Genomic DNA, 16381 nt, shown 5'->3' on the forward strand with positions numbered 1-16381 from the left:
ATTCCCTTAGAATGGCCAATGCGGGATCAAACCATAAGCCACAGAAAGAAAACTGAAGGATGCTGTTCTGTGCCAATGAGACACGGTGTTGTCTAAAATCTACTGGAATCTAACCACACATGTGGCCCTCCCGCAGCCCCCGGGCACTATGCCTCACTGGGAGGGGCTGATCTGTCCCACTACTGGAAACATTTCCTCATGAGGCTACCTTTCTGCAGATGGGGGAAGATATTTCCACATTTCTCAGGTGGAGAAATGAATCCTACCTCTCCCAGGGTCCAGAGGTATGAACCTGAGGGCTCCATGGAGAAGCTTCAAGAGCTCTGTGACCTCCTGAATGTGGAAATCCAACAGTGCGTACAGGTACACTGTGCATTTTTGGGGATGAGGGCACACAACTTTCGCCTCATGCTTAAAGGGGCAATAGCCAAGCACCACTGATCTAGGACAGGAGTTGGCAAACTCTCCCTGTAAAAGACCAAAGAACATATAGTTGGGCTTTGTGGGCTACACCATCTCTGTCACAATGTTTTAACCTACAGACATACTGTGAAAGCAGCCACAGACATAAGTTAAATGAATGGGCACAACTGTGTTTCAATACAACTTTATTTATCAAAATAAGCTGTGGGCCAGATATGACCTATAGGCAGGCCATAGGTTGCTCTGATCCCCCTGATTCTAAGGGAGGAACCCCCCACCACCCGCAGGGTCTGCACCGCTCAGCGGGCCACTCCATCTCTGTGCACCACCCTGCCCTCTGGCCCTGTGCACCTCCATCCCCTTCACCCCTTCCTCCACACAGCCAGCCTTGAGCTCCACAGAAGTATGTACCACCTCCCACCCCAATTTCTGCTCACAGGCCCTTTCAAGGGAAAACAGCCAGCTTCCTGTTGACACGGACATAGCCAGGAAAGTGATTATAATGAGTTTAATCATGATTAGACACTGATCTGACCCAACCCACTGTAACAAACAAAAACCTGCACAGATACGTGAATACTGACCACTCACTATGGTATTCAAATTAAGCTCCAACTACACGAAGGACTAAGTGTGGGGAAAAAATTAACTAAAGGATCTAAAGAATACCATTCTGATCATTTTAAAGGAAGACATTATGTATGTGTGTGTTTTTAAAAAAAGAGTAGCTTTAAGTATATTTTTACAAGTTAAGCCTCTTGAAGAAATTAATTTTGACACGGAGCCTAAAGGAAGGCTGTGTCCAATCCACGTTCTCCATCCTTGCTCCTCTTGGCTCCCACAACCACCTCGTGGACCACCCGCTTGGTCGACAGTGTCCAGGCACCCCTCAGTCCCTTCGCCTTTGGATGCTCCCTGACAGCGTCCGCATCTGGAGCCTGGAACCTCCCCCTGCCCCTCCCACATTCTCTGTCCCTCCTGCCGGAGGAGACTAACGCCAGCTGCCCAGAGCTGTTCTGCTGCAAGTCACACTCTTAGAAGACCTGGGTTTTGGTTCTCCGTCACCTGGACCTGCTCCCACCCCTGAGAAACATGGAGACAGAACTGTCCAGTATGCCTGTAAAGGCTGCTGTCCAGATTAAGTGAGATCATAGAAGAGAGGCAACCGGCCATCCTGAAGGGAGTTGGCAGATGGAGCCCAGTCATGGGATCAGTCATAGGTTACCAACACACCTACGGTGGCTTCAGTGTCCTGTCTGCAAAATAACAGGGTTAGATTAGATGCCTTTTTTTTTTTTTTCCAGAGAGACAAGGCCTTGCTCCGTCACCCAAGCTAGAGTGCAGTGTCACGATCATCACTCACTGTAATTTTGAACTCCTGGGTTCAGGTCATCCTCCTGTCTTAGCTTCCCGAGTAGCTAGGGCTGCTGGCATGCACCACCCTGCCTGGCTAATTTCTTATTTTATTTTTCACAGAGACAGGGTCTCTAGGCTGGTCTCGATCCCCTGGCCTCAAATGATCCTCTTGCCTCAAGCCTCCCAAAGCACTGGGATTACAGGCATGAGCCACTGCACCTGTAATCCCAGGTACAGACGGGATTTAATCCTAGATGGTTTTAAAAGTCTCCCTCTGTTCTGACATTCTTGGATTCTACATATGCCATTCAAATGTAAAGCATCATTATAATTTTATCCTCCTTGGTATATAGTGTAATTTAAGCACAGAGCAAGCGCTCAATTGTAGCAAAAACTAAATGAATTGGAAGTCCAAATTACAGCGAAAAATACTTAAAAAGCATGTCATAACAGAGCTAGGTTTATGTATGTGCATGTGAGCGTATTCAGAAAGCACCATCACCAATTATAAACACTTAGCATCCTTAGATTATTCACACACATCTACGTGAAAATGGTTTACCTCCTATTTCCCTCTGAGAAGTCCCAGGAAGCTATTACCTTTAATGTTGCCCACCACTAGGGTTCAGCTGGAAGAGCCCTGACTCATCAAGTTCAATGTGTCTAGTCCCAGACTTGCTGAGGAAATGCATACACTTTATCACACATGTAAAGCAGGAAAAGAGGTCTTTGAGATCATCTGCTCCACCTGTAGGAAAATGAGACCAGGCGCTGCACCCCAAAGCTGAAATTCTAACACAAATACTAAGCAGCAGCAGTAAGGACTGACAGGCATCTTGCCCTGCACAATTTGGAAATGGACCAGGAGAGATGCAACTTCTTCTAATGGCAACACATCAATGTGAAGTTGGGCTTCTTAGGAGAGCAGTGAGCAGGAGGTACCAATAATGAGGATGACACAGCAGCAGCTCATTAGCAGTAGCAGGGACAGTACCAGCTGCCCTCACTCTAGTACTGACTACATACACAACCTCTTTATTTCACACATTATCTCACTTCATTCTCATAAAAAAAAAAATCCTAATGGGGTAGGTATTATTGTGAGTCTGAACGTTAAAAACAAACTGAGCTAGTCAGTAGCTTGCCCAGTAGGTCCCCTAGCTAGTAAACAGCAGAGCTGGATCCAACCCCCATCTGTGCCCTCAGAGCATGAACTCAGTCAACTTGTGATTGACGGCCGAGGCCTGGCCTGGCTGGGAGGGCCAGGGGCCGCGCAGGCAATACTCTGAGTCAGGCAGCCTGCTCACCCGGGCAGCTTTCCAGGCAGGCGTTGGTCTCAGGTTGGGTTAGCCGGTGGCCCACCCTCTGGTCCTCCCAGAGTGAGGGTGACCTTCAGCTAGAGTGACCGGCCAAACTATTGTTTGCAGCTTTGCAGGAAGCTGTTTGAAAGGGTCATTGAAAAATGATCTTTCTAAATCAAGCTGTACCAATATTTTTATTTCCCTTCATGTAATGCCACATTTAAAGGCATTAGCTGGGCCTGTTTTGAAGGCCTGGGAAACAAGTCCCTATGACTTAAGTTCAGAAAAACAAAAGCGTTCCATGCTCAAAGAGAACAGAGAGCTGTGTGACATGCATCCTTCTTACAGCAAGTCCTTGCTCTTGGGATCTAATGCAAAACAAAAAAAATCGCATCTAAATCCAAAACACTTTTTCAGAGAAATGTCACATACCCTAATACTTATACATCTTAGATCATCTACTCATGGTTCTAACAAATTTTTTAAATAAGAAATTGGTAGAGAAACTGAGATCATTAATTGCATGGTTTACAACATTTTTTAAATAAGTGACAAATCGCTGTCACTAGTCTGGGAACTGGCTCTATGCAGTGTTAGTGGAGAAGGGAAATTGAGAACCAGACCCTTCCCCCCCAAATGTTCCCAACCTCTTCCCCAATCTACTGTACCTAAATTGAGACAGAAAATAAAAAGTAAAAACTAGAACCCTACTGATCTATGTCCAGAGTCTCTTTGTATCCATTATATGTAGGTATTGGGCTTGTGTTCACTATTCACTTCTTCCCAGAATTCGTGACTTGATGATGAGTACAGCAGATGAAACAGGAAAGCCCCCACACTCAGTAAGGACCACTGAAATAAAGCAATGGAGAAGCTACAGAAAACTGAGTACCAAAGGCAAAATTTCCCCTACGTGATCAAGATCAACTCTGAAAAACAAAGCCCAGGAGTTAAAGAGCAGGAAGGAACCAGAGAGAGCAGCGTTATAGATGAGGAAAGGGGCCTGGGCCTGCAAGGAAGGCCCCCTGCCAGTTCCAACAGCTCAATAGCGGCAGGGCTGGGAGGAGAACTCAGCTCTGCTAGAACCGGAGCCTCCCTGGAGCTGACCCTGGGCTCTGCAGAAAACAGGAAAACCTTGGCATTTCTAAAAATGGAAAGGCTCTCTACCTAAAACTAGGTAACATTTAGGCAAATGGCTGGTCATTTTAAGGTAAAATACTAAGATCATGAGAAAAAAAAGTTCTAATATTGTCAAGAAAAAGCACTAGAAATCTTATTTTCTATGAGACCCTAAAACATCGCTGCTTGTTTTTAGACTTTCATATTTTACATAATTCAAATCTTTTACTGTTCAGATTTAACCTATCAGTACATGTGAGGGAAGTGACCCCTTCAGAGAAGCTCCCATATTACAAGAGGGAGGCGTGTACGGATCCCCACTGTTGGGTCTGTCTGGCTAGGAGTGACCGGTTCTATCACAGCGGGGTCTCGGGAGGTCAGTAATTACAAAACTCAGCTGCAAGACAAAGAGTTTGAGGTTTGCAGAATGTGTGTCTAACTGAAGCCGTTCTTGTTGGCTCTACCTATTAAATTAAGTAAGACTATTTTCTTAATGAAAGGAAGAAGCAGGCAAATCAAAGATAAAAACTGAGTTCTTACAAATTAGAATGATGGTGTTTACTACCTCTCTTTTGATGCCACAAAAAAAAAGAGCTTAATTAGTCATAAAAGCAAAATTTTGACATCTCACAGGTTCTTTCTATTATCAACTGGTAAACAACAGTTGATGGTGATAATAAATGGTACCCTATGGCAGTGTTTTTGAACTCCAGTTCAAATAGTCACCTGGGTACTTTTTAGAATGTAGCTCTGATTCAGGGGGTCTGGGGTGGGGGAAGATGCTGCATTTCTAATGAACTTCTGATGCTGCTGGTCTGTGGACCACACTTTGAGTAGCAAAGCTCTACCCTTGACAAAGAACTTTCCTTGGTGGCTCTCCAGCTTGTCCAGGTGGAAGGGAATCATTAGTCATGAGGCTCTTTAGAGAACGTATCTTATTCCGGCACATCAACTGGACCAATCTTAATGCAAAAAAACAGCGCTATGCCAAGCAATGTGTCATGTGTCACTCAAAACACAACTGGCTACCAAGCTCATGACAACTGTTTGCTTCTGAACTTTTCTAGAAATGTTTGCTACTTGACTGGCACACAGAAAACTCAACGAATGCCTGTAGCATGAATGAATGACTGAATGCAAGGAAGAAGAAGGAAACTGAGCGAACATGGCTCCCTGCTGGACCCCGTGCACACTTAAACCATTGTGCAAAGCTTTCTACTGGTCATATATTGAGATGGGGGAACAATAAGAAACCGTCCTCAGACTTGGTGAGAGAGAAGAAGGGAGAGGGAGGAGAAAAGAAGCAGTGGGGGTGGGGGGAGGGATAGGAGCAGGAGCGAGACGGGGAGAAAAGAACATGAGTGCAGCAGCTAACTTCTGAGGACCACTGAGCACCAGGCATAGTGTTTAAGTCCTTTGCACAGATTATCTACTTAGTAAACTTCTGTGAATTGGGGATTATAATGATCCCACTTTACAGATTGAGAAACTGAGGCACAGAGAGGTAAGTAACTCAGGATAATCCGGTTAGGAAAGAGGAGGCAGACTCAGGACCTGCTCCCTGGCAGCCTCGGCACCGAATCATCAGGGCAGCATAGCTGGCTCCGCTGCCAGCCAAGGCAAGCCCTGACCCCACTTGTCTATTAGATGCTACAAGCAGCTAGTACCCACAAATCAGCCTGGCTATGCGGCCTCTCTGAGTCAGACAGTCACACAGCTCAAAAGACCTAATTTATATTTCGGGGGTCTGTGTTTTTATTGTACCGATAGACCCTAGTACTGGGGCTCCCCGTTTACCAGCTTTGTCTGATGGCTTTTTTAAAAATTGAGCACTAAAACAAATAACTGTCATGAATACTAAGAAGAGAATTTTTTTGGAGGGAGAGTAACTTTAAAAACATTTCAAGAACAGAGACCTCTCAATACCCTTTACACAGAAGGATCAATTGTTTGCATTTCGCCCCATTTACTTGATCAATTATGCTCATCTTTCTTTCTTTGGCTCTATCCAATATGTGTGTGTATGTGTGTGTGTATATATATATATATATATATATATATCACTATTTTTTTTTCTTGACTCATTTGAGAACAAGTTATAAACATTATTCTCCTTTAATCCTAAATACTCCAGTGCTAATTCCTAAGAATAAGGCCACTCCTACATGATCACAGGCTAATTATCAACTTCAGGAAAAGTTAATGTTGATACAATACCTTTGTCTAATGTACTATCCACATCAGTGTTGTCATTTGGCCCAGTGATGTTCTTTATAGCCGGGCCCAGTATGTTTTAATGGCTAGATGCGTATTAAGAATTAATACAGGTAATTAAGAATTAATATGAGTGGAGTGCTTTGGCATTTAGAAAGCCTTTTGTCTCATGTTGCCGCTCTGAGGTCAGGCGGCAGCACTGTCCTTGGTTTACCCAGGATGGAAATGAGGCTGAGAGGACATTAAATACAAAGGCAGAGTTCAGCCCCCTTCCTCCTTCATACCACTGCTTGGTGCTAATTTTAAAGACTTACTTTGTTTCAATGCCAACCAGCAGACTGACTACAAATCCAAACATTTTAAATTCTAAAAATAAAATAATATCGTTTGGGCACTTATGTCTCTAACCATTTTATGTTAACATTACAGATCCTGATGAACACCCACAGCTACACATGCAGAAAGAGTCCTGAGCTACCCCGGGGAGCAGCCTGGTAGGAGGTGGGCGGCCCTGGGGTGGTACGTGGGCCTCTGGCCTCTTCGGCGCCTGCCCAGCCTGCTTTGCAGAGACCACTCCACTGCACACAGAGAACTTGAGCCCACAATGGGCAAAGGATCCCCAAGTGTGGGCCTGACCGGAACACTGAAAGCCAAGACACACTGGGGGTCTCTTCCAAGGCACAGTGAAATGTTGGTTTAGGGGTGAGAGAGGCAGTTTCCCAATCCTCGGTAGTAGCCTGAAAAGGGATGCAAATTCACAAACCTGCCTGTTAAATAGAAAAGCCCTGGTTTGGGAAATGGAATTATTCGGATTCAAATCATCACTCTTCTATTATACTCAGCTCACTCGCCTTGGGCATGTTACCTAGCCTTGCTGGGCCTCAATTCCATCATCCCTAAACCCAGATAATGACACACACCACGCAGAGATGATGTGGAGTGGCCAGCACAGACTGTGGCACGCAGGAGGCCTCCAGCTCACGGTGTTTCGAGGCACAGAAAGCCTTCCCCAGGGCATGGCGGCACGGGGCAGGCCTCTGCTCTCCGCACAGTCCTGACACAGCCAAGCGCGGTAGAGCCTGCAGTGTGAGCAGACTGCGTGTGAGGTGGGGGTTTAGACAAAAATTCCGCATGGTCCACTGACTGTCGAGAATACGAAGTGAGCGACCGCACTAAGCGCTATCTCTGGCAACAGGGAGTCGAATTTTTCCCGTGTGTGACACTCTGCTCTCAGTTCGTGAACGTGGGGCAGGAAGATCAAAATATTTACCTTTTCCAAGGCCTCTCTGTCAAGTAGTTCTTGGACAGCTAGAAGCTTGATGCTGTAAGAAAAAAAATCAAAACCACACTTGAAAACAAATCATTTCGTGTCACCAAGGATCATCACATAAGTCATAAGAACAAAAGTCTGAAATGTCAGCCGGCGTTTCTATGTCGCCTCCCCTCTTAAGATGACCTTTTGTTTGAGACAAAATGACCATTTTAAAAATATTAAAAATGTTTCTAAATTCTAAAAGTAAATTTACCATATGATCCAGCAATTCCACTTTTAGGTATATTCCCAAAAGAGCTGAAATCAGGGACTTGAACAAATATTTGCACACCGAGTTCACAGCAGCATTATCTGTAACAGCCAAGAGGTAGAAACAACCCAAATGTCCAGTGACCGATGAATGTGTAAACAAAATGTAGTATATACGTTCAACGAATGTATCATTCAGCCTTAAAAAGGAAGGACATTCTGATACAGGCTACACCACAGCATGATGAATCTTGAAGACATGCAAAATGACACAAGCCAGTCACAAAAAGACAAATACTGATGATTCCACTGACATGAGATCACTTAGAGTCGTCAAATTGGCAGAGACGGAAATTAGGACGGTGGTTACCAGGGCCTGGGGGAGAGCGGATGGCGAGGTAGTGTTTAAAGGGCATGGGATTTCAGTTTGGGGTGAAGATGGATGGTGGTGATGGTTACACAACAACGTAAAGGTACTGAATGCCACTGAACTGTATACTTAAAAATGGATAAGATGCGAAATTTTATGTTATGTACCTTGCACCATAAAAAATTCTAAAAGTCATTGGTAGCTGCTTCCTCTAAGGAATTTGAACAAATTCAGAGGAATATAAAGAAGAAAACGGTCACCCATGACGCACAGACAGTATTCATCCTCACTTGGTGTCCCTTTGACAATCATGAGCAAAGTGCTAACCTGCCGCTTACAAAGGGGCCCTGCTCTGCTGCTCACTTGGTTACCAAACACTGATGGAGCCCTCCTGTGTGCAGGTGGCCAAGGAGCCATGACAACTCTGACATGCTCCCTGCCTGAGGCGCTCACAGCCTCTTGGAGGCCCCTATCAGTCCAGAACATGATGTACGTGTGCCCAGTGGACACAGGGAGAGGCAGGGAGGAGCCTGGCCTACCCAGGCCAGAAAAGGCTTCCTGCAGGAATCAGGTCAGCCTTGACAGGGGAGGGGCTGGGGACAGAGGCAATCCGCAGGGCGATCTACAAAGGCACCAAGGGGAGAGATGACCCACCCGTTTCAAAGGCAGGGGCCTGAGTCTAGACTGCAGCCAGCAACCGAGACGAGAGCGTTCAGAAGTACATGCAGGCTGACAGGGGAGGCATTTTCCCTTTTTTGACATGTTGCTTTGAAGTGTTCATGGACACAATGAGCAAGCAGTTGAGGCTGCTGGGGAGGCCTGGGCTGGACTCAGCACACGGCAGGAGCGTGAGAGTTCTGTGAGGTTATTTAGGGAGTGGGTCAGCTGTTGATGGTGTCATCATGTTCCCTCCCCACCTAGCTAATGTATTTATGGTCACTGGCCACTGTCCCTGCCCTTCCCTCCACCTGCCTGCACAGGTTCTGTATAACAGTAATGGCCCCACCTGTAGCACATGCCTCCCTCCAAAGGGATTCTGCCATTTTAAAGTTCACCTTAATTTACAGTATTTTTCATACTCTCTGTACAACTAAGCAGGCATTGTCCCACCAAATGCAGTGGCTTATTTGAAGCAGCTTCAGGAAGTCCAATAATAGTTTCTAAGGCTTATAAGAAACCACCACCACCACCAACATCAATTTAGCAAACATCCAGGCTAATGGACAAGAGCTTGGGCATTCCCTCAGCTCCAACCACACTGACTTTTGTTTCCTCTCTTAGGTTTGCTTTTGTTGTTTCTATGGCTGGGAAGGGTCTTCCCTGAGATCTTTCCGACACTACTCTGTCTCATCACCTCATTCCAGTCTAGATATGACTATCACCTTCTCCAAGCAGCCTTCCCTGGACACCCAGGTAAACGAACATCCCTGATCACAATACTTCATTTTCTTCAGTGTTCTTACTGGTACCCTAAGGCATGCACTATGTGTTTGTTGGGGTGTTTCTATCTGTCTCCTCTCAAAAAGCCCGGAAGCCCCTTGAGGCTGGGGGCTTGGACATTCTTGCTCATAACTACATCTGCGGTGTCTGCAACTGGCAGATGGAAAGCAGTCAAGGAGTATTACTGACTGACTGGGCCTGGACCTATAGGCCAAGTAGCTATTACAGCTCACACACTGTAGCTCAGATGGGCAATATCACAGGCCATGCCTCAGTTTCTCCACCTGAAAAAGAATGCCTCAAATGAAACGACTGGATGCATCCTTCCTTGGTGAAAGATGCTACGTGCATTTGTGTAACTGACTGCCATTAACGAAATACGCCCAGTGGTAGGTCACAGCCACTGGCCACTCCTCAGTACACTCTGATTCCCAATGTGCAAATCTAGATTCCAGGTTACCAATCTGGACAGCAACTTCCATGCTAAGTCAGGAGTATCCAGTTGTAGCTCAAGTTTCAGAAGCTTAAAAATTGCCTCTGAAACAACCACCGTAAATATTTACACTGGAGGGACTTTTTAAGTAATCTCCCATGCCTGCCCCTTCTACAGTCATGAAGTCCAATTTAGTTATCTAATATCGGACGGCAACAGGTTAGAGAAAAGCGTTAAACACTGTTAAGATATTCAACTCTCTCTTTCTTCCTATTCACGAAGGTACTACATTCAAGCCACTGTAAGACATGATTTGAAAACCAACAACTTCAGGCTCTGAAATTAAAAGGGCTAAAATAACTTCAGTTGACTCTCATTAAGGTCAAAACCCAAAGGATGCTACTCCCTGCTCTCATCACTTTACTGTCCTCTAGAACAGGGATGGCAAATACTCAGTATGCATGTTGCTACTCTCCAAACCCCTCCTCCTCTTTCCAAGGAACTCTCCCCACTGAACTTCGATTCAGCTTCAGAATCCTTCTTAACACTCCAGTGAGCCACAACCAATCTACTGAAATTGTCATGTGAGATAAAACCCATCTAACATCTGCTCTAAAACCGAAACCAAACAGTATTAATGTATGAAAGGCAGGGGGAAGAAAACTCCCCGAGACACACTCACACTACCAAAACCCAGCAACACAAGATGGGTCGCCTTAGGAGTGCGGGAGAAAAGATGGAGAGAAGATGAGACATTCAAATCTATAGTGTTTGAGCTTCGGAACAGATACAATGCCTATTAATAAGAGGCAACTGCCACAGCTGCTCATAACTTTGAACTTTTTCAGAAAACTGCTTTATCCTCCCGAGAGCGACAGTCTTTGAGGGTATTCTGAAATACTTCCTGTTACGTAACTATCCCAGTGTTATCTCTACCCTTCTTGGAAACCCTTCCAGTTTGGGGTATTTATTTCAGTGTTTATGATATTTGATTCTTCCAGCACGTCAGATACTCCCTGGGAGGAAATGTCACACATATGAAGGAGCAACAAACCCATTTAACAAATCTTCCATTTGACACCATCTAACTTCTCACCCTGGGAGAAAATCTGACATCTCACTATCAATTCTGCCCCTCCGTCCCACCTTTCTTCTGCTGATTCCACAAACATATACTGAATACCTCCTATATTTCAGAAGCTTCCATGTGTCAGGAGATGAGCACAACATCATCCCTGCCCTCCAAGGGCTCAGAGAAGCCAGGAAGCTGCGTCGGCACATGCCCAGGGAGCAGGGAGGTGTGTCTCCCTGAGACTCTCCTGGGTGGACCAGTGGAGCTGGGCCTAAGAGGATGCAGCTGGCGGTGGCCTGGGGCTTGGCCAGCAGCCTCTGAGAACAGGAGAGCCCCCATCAGATAAAAACTGCAATGAACTGTAATTTCTTTTTCTGTACTCCACTTTGAGAAGAGAGGCAAATCACACAAAAGCAGCTGGTGGAAGTGATTTATTTAGATAAATGACAGCTTCGAGGGCAAGTTCTGAAGTCAGGATGAGCAACACTCAGAAAGACCTAGAATGCATGCAATTAACGTTTGCTAAGTAAGCCCCAAGGAGATAAAGTGCTTGAGGCCAGATGTCTTATTTGGCTACATGGCGTGTGGCACAGCAAGGCCTATGATGGGATTAGAAGTGGTGATGGGGAAAGTGCCAAGCAGACACGGCCAGCAGGGAAGACGAGTTGCAAAATCGAGGAGACAGAAGCTGGAGAGCACCCCTGCAGTCCGGGTGGCGCAGGGCCCCAGATTGCATGGCCCCCAGTGGCCCCTCAAAAGGCAGACATGAGAGAACTGTACGGGTGCCGCAAAAGCACTTAAGGGGTAAACTCCCAACTGTAGAGGCACTCACGCTTCCAGAATAGATTATAACCTAAAGGAGACCAAAGTCAAGAATTCACTCTGTCTCCCTTTCTCTGAGGATTCTGGCACTTTGAGCTCCCACTGCATTTATTAAGTGACATAGTACAGTCCATGAAATATAGCAGTATGCAATACATACAGAATGAATACAGTATGACGGACCCGCTTATTCATCCCATGGATAAAATATTTGAGGTTTATGTATCATGCAACAGGCACCATCAGGCGCTGGGGATGCACTGATGTGCAAACGCGGCCTCTGCCTTCAGGCATCTGAGTCTAACGGAGGGACCAGGTAGGTACACCAGCCACGTGATGGGCAAACACAGGGTGCTGTGTGGCCCGTTGTGAGGACGCTGTACAAAGCTGGGAGGCTAGAGAGTGGCCTGTGAGCTGACAGACACCTACAGGCCTGCAAGGCAGCAAAGAGGACAGGAGCGTTCTAGGTAGGGTGGCAGGAATGGGACGAGCAAAGGAACGAGGGGAGAGAGTGAGCACGGCCCACTCAGGGACTGCACGCCGACCAGGGAACACATGGCAGAGGGGCTGGAGGTGGGGATAGGTGCCCAAGGATGATTCTGCAGAAGCAGGTGGGCCAGGCCTGCTCAGAATGTTTGCCGAGCCCATCAAGAGTAGCCACCAGTGATTTAGGGCAGTGGTGTGGCAGAAGCCCAGGGCACAGAAGGTTAACCTAACAAAGGTGTGAAAATGGCCGTGGTGTGGAGGGCAGGGGGTGGGATGGGAGTGACAAGACTGGAGTCAGAGAGACCCACAACAGGTCAGGTAAGAGACGAAGGTGGCTTGTGCAGGGAAATGGCACCGGGCTGATTCCACAGAGGAGCAGCTGGCAGGGCCTGACGAGCGAATGGATGGGGGGACGAGAAAGAAATAGCACCTCAGTTTCCCGCTTGTGCAATCAGGCGCTGAAGGGACCATCTACTTGGAGGCAAAGCAGGGCTGCAGGTGGCGAGTTTGGTCTTGGACACACTGATGTTTGGTGCCTGGGACCTCTGAGCAGGGAGTGACTGGGTAACCGGCTGTACCATGGCAAGCTCTGGGCTCTAGATGTGGCCACCAGGAGCAGGAGGATGGTGACTAAGGGGACTCTCCAGGAGGCTGTGCAGACAGAGGAAAGTCCAGGACAGAAGCTCAAGGGCCATCGACATTTAGGAGCCGGGAACAAGGACAGGCGCCTGTCAGCGAAGCAGAACAGGAGCTGCCAGGAAGGCGGGAGGGAAAGCCAGGAGCCCAGAGGAGAGCGCTGACAGAGGGCGGGGAGCCAACGGCTCAGACCATGCAGAGCGCCAGGGAGCACGGCCTGGCATTCTCGGGGAGTGGGGGAGACGGTGCCAGCTTTCAGTGGCTGAGGACTGGACAGGAGGTGGAGGACGTATAATCTAGGCAGAACACGTAGGGTGGCTTCTCACAGCACGATTTGCCAAGGAGTAAAATGCAAAGCCAAGGGGTCTTCAAAGCAGATGCAATTATTAAAGTGCAAACAAATGACCCTTCTCAAAACTCACCGTTCATACATCTCTCTCTCCCTCTCTCCCCCCACACCCCCCTTCCCAAATGAAGTAATCACAGAACCCAGTTTTTCTGTCAGAGCACAATCACCACTTGCAGGATTTGGGGGGAAATTAAAGGTTACAAAAGTTGTAGGCAACGCCTGGGGTAGTTTTGTCTCATGATGTCATCCCTCCACAACCTCCTCTGCAAGAAAAAGGGGACAAGAATGTGAAGACCCTCAAACTGAGGAGCCCACGGCAAGCCCTGGAGCCTCCAGCGCCGCTGGCGACGCAAGCTCTTGCCCAGTGTACCAGCCCACACTGCCTCTACCATCGCACAAGTGAGGGGGTGTCCACGCACGACGTTAGAAGAGGGGCTCAGCCCACAAACCTGGAGGTGGGGAGGTGTCTCCAGGCAGCCTCCCAGTAAGGGAGAGAGAAGGCCCAAACGGAGAAGAGGGAGCCAAGTTGTAATCACAGCGGGGCTGTGGCCACGGGCAACAGCCACTCTCTTCACATGTCCTCATGCAGGACATGGGGGTCACTTAAGAAGTATCATGAAAGTCAAATGCAGAAACAGTGTCGATCCAGCTGTCTGAACACTCCTCCCTTCTCCCTTCCCTTTCAAGGAAGGCTTCACATGAACTTCCTCCGAGCAAATCAAGGAAGGGTTCTCTTTTTGAAGACGTCACGGGTGCCAGACGCAGACCTGTCTTCCCCAGTGCTCGTTTCCTTCCTCCAGTGGCTCAGGACTGGTGAGAACACGGGGACGCCAGCTTCCGCATGCCAGTGGACAGGCCCAGGAGGACGGGACAGGTGCGGGGCAGGTGCTGCTTTTCTCAGACACGTCCTTGACAGGCGCGCATCCTGTCACTGCCAAGACACACACTCGTACTTCATCCCTCCTCCCGACACCACATGCCAGATGAGCATGTTAGCACCAGAACAATCTACACGGAACTCGGCTTGGACAGCGACTGTTCTTGGCAGATTTTAAGAACTGGTCTGCAAAACAGTCTGGGCAGGAACCTTCTTTGATGACAGCGCCCGTGGGTTTTATTCCATTTGTGTTTTCAACTGCTTGAATCAATTACAATAAATTCTATTTTCTTACAAAACTGTCCAATCCATTCAGATTTTTACATTTTAAGCACAGAATTGTACTAGTAATCACTTTACTAGTAATCACTTTAAACTTAAAAACCACCTCTAAATCTGGTCTTATGACCCCATCTTCAATGTGAAGATTTTTTCTCATTTAAAAAATTAGATCTGTGAGAAATCAGTCTACTTTGTCATTTTCTGTGAAATTAGCACCCCAAATTGATCAATTCTACCATTCTTTTTTCTAATTAATTAAGGTCAACATTTAATTCCTTTCTCTGCCTTTCCTTAGTTTTCTTAGTTTTTCTGTCACCTTGACAGAGTTTCCTATTCATTTATTTAAGTGCCTTCTTATATACAAAGCCATACATTTTTCTCTACATATTTGTCCTTGTTTCAAATTTCATTATGTAGCCTTCTTATTACTTTCCATCTACTCTGCAGTTGCAGTTTTGACTTCTTATTAGATTCAATAGTTGTTTGGATGCTGTTTATATCTCTGAAGTAGTTGGGTTTTAGATTTAATGATTTCATATTTTCTATGATTCTAGTGCACTGTGGTTAAGGGAAGTGCCCTGTATATTTCATGCTTTTTAAATGTAATGATACTTTTTTGGGTCTACTTTATAATGAATTTTGCTTTTCTGTTTCCCAAGTGTTTGAGTAGTTCCAAGACTTATTTTTGGATCTACCAGTGTTCATTTTTAAGTTTTTCACATTTGTGTAGGGAACAAGAGAAGGACTCTGGAGTTGGTGCAAGCTGCGTCACCTCCTGGTTGCAAGGTCTTAAGGAACCTTAACAACTCAGCAGCAGGTGGAAGAGAGAGAGGCCGGCACCACCTCTGTGGCCACGAGCAGAGATGAGGAATGTAAAGTACTTCGCACTAGCTCATAGTTAGCCTCCATAAATGGTGGATATTAGTACTCATTATTCAGAGCCTTTCTTTAGCCATTAACACTTCTCTAGGATTAGAATAAAGAAGGAAACAACCCTTTTTGGCACTAACCCATTTCAGACAAACAGCGAACCAACACTGCATCTCTCCTTCCCTTTTCGATTTCCATTAACAATACTCTAGGGTTAAGAACCAGAGTGCAGTTGTCATTTGACTGTCTTTCCATTCCACAGCTTATCGTGAGAACACTTTTTGACATTTGTATTTGTTTGATAATCAGACTTACAACAGTCCTTTAAACTGCTCTCTAGTTTTACAGAGTCCAGTGCTTATGTTCCCGATTCTGGAGCTCTATTTTAACTCTTGAGCATCTACAACATATCTTTAAAGTGAATTTTAAAGAAAGGAACATGTCTGTGTAATTTCCTAAGCCCTTGCATGTCTGAGAATGTCTTTCTGGTCAGCTTCATACACAAAAGGCACCTCAGCTGACTGTAAAATTGTTGCATTGCAACACAACCTCCAAAACTTTGTAGGCAGTTCACAAACTTACTTGATAATCAAAAGAACTTTTCATGTTTCAGATTCTCAGGCCCCCACATACAGGTAGGAGTGATGTGTGTTCCAGGAATATATCTGAATTATTTTAAAAATCCCAGATGTTTTAATCTTCTGATAGGTGCAGTAGACATAGTCTCTTTGTTACAGAGAACAAAGTCTAAAAGTCCACGTGTTGTTACTTTTTTCTCTGTTTGGATTCTTGTGAAATGCTTTTCCCCC

At 46.2% G+C, this 16381-nt stretch overlaps 1 protein-coding gene across 1 annotated transcript in view; it reads right to left on the minus strand.

The window, feature by feature from the left end:
- The window catches only part of EEPD1 (endonuclease/exonuclease/phosphatase family domain containing 1), a 113219-nt gene that overhangs the window by 37057 nt on the left and 59781 nt on the right, over window positions 1–16381 (minus strand). The window contains exon 3 of the mRNA XM_012638745.1: window positions 7684–7735. Within this exon, the coding sequence (XP_012494199.1) occupies window positions 7684–7735 (52 nt within the window). The remainder of the gene's footprint in view (window positions 1–7683; window positions 7736–16381) is intronic.

The sequence above is a fragment of the Propithecus coquereli genome, unplaced genomic scaffold (assembly GCF_000956105.1).
Source record: "Propithecus coquereli isolate 6110/MARCELLA unplaced genomic scaffold, Pcoq_1.0 Scaffold134, whole genome shotgun sequence".
Lineage (NCBI taxonomy): Eukaryota > Metazoa > Chordata > Mammalia > Primates > Indriidae > Propithecus > Propithecus coquereli.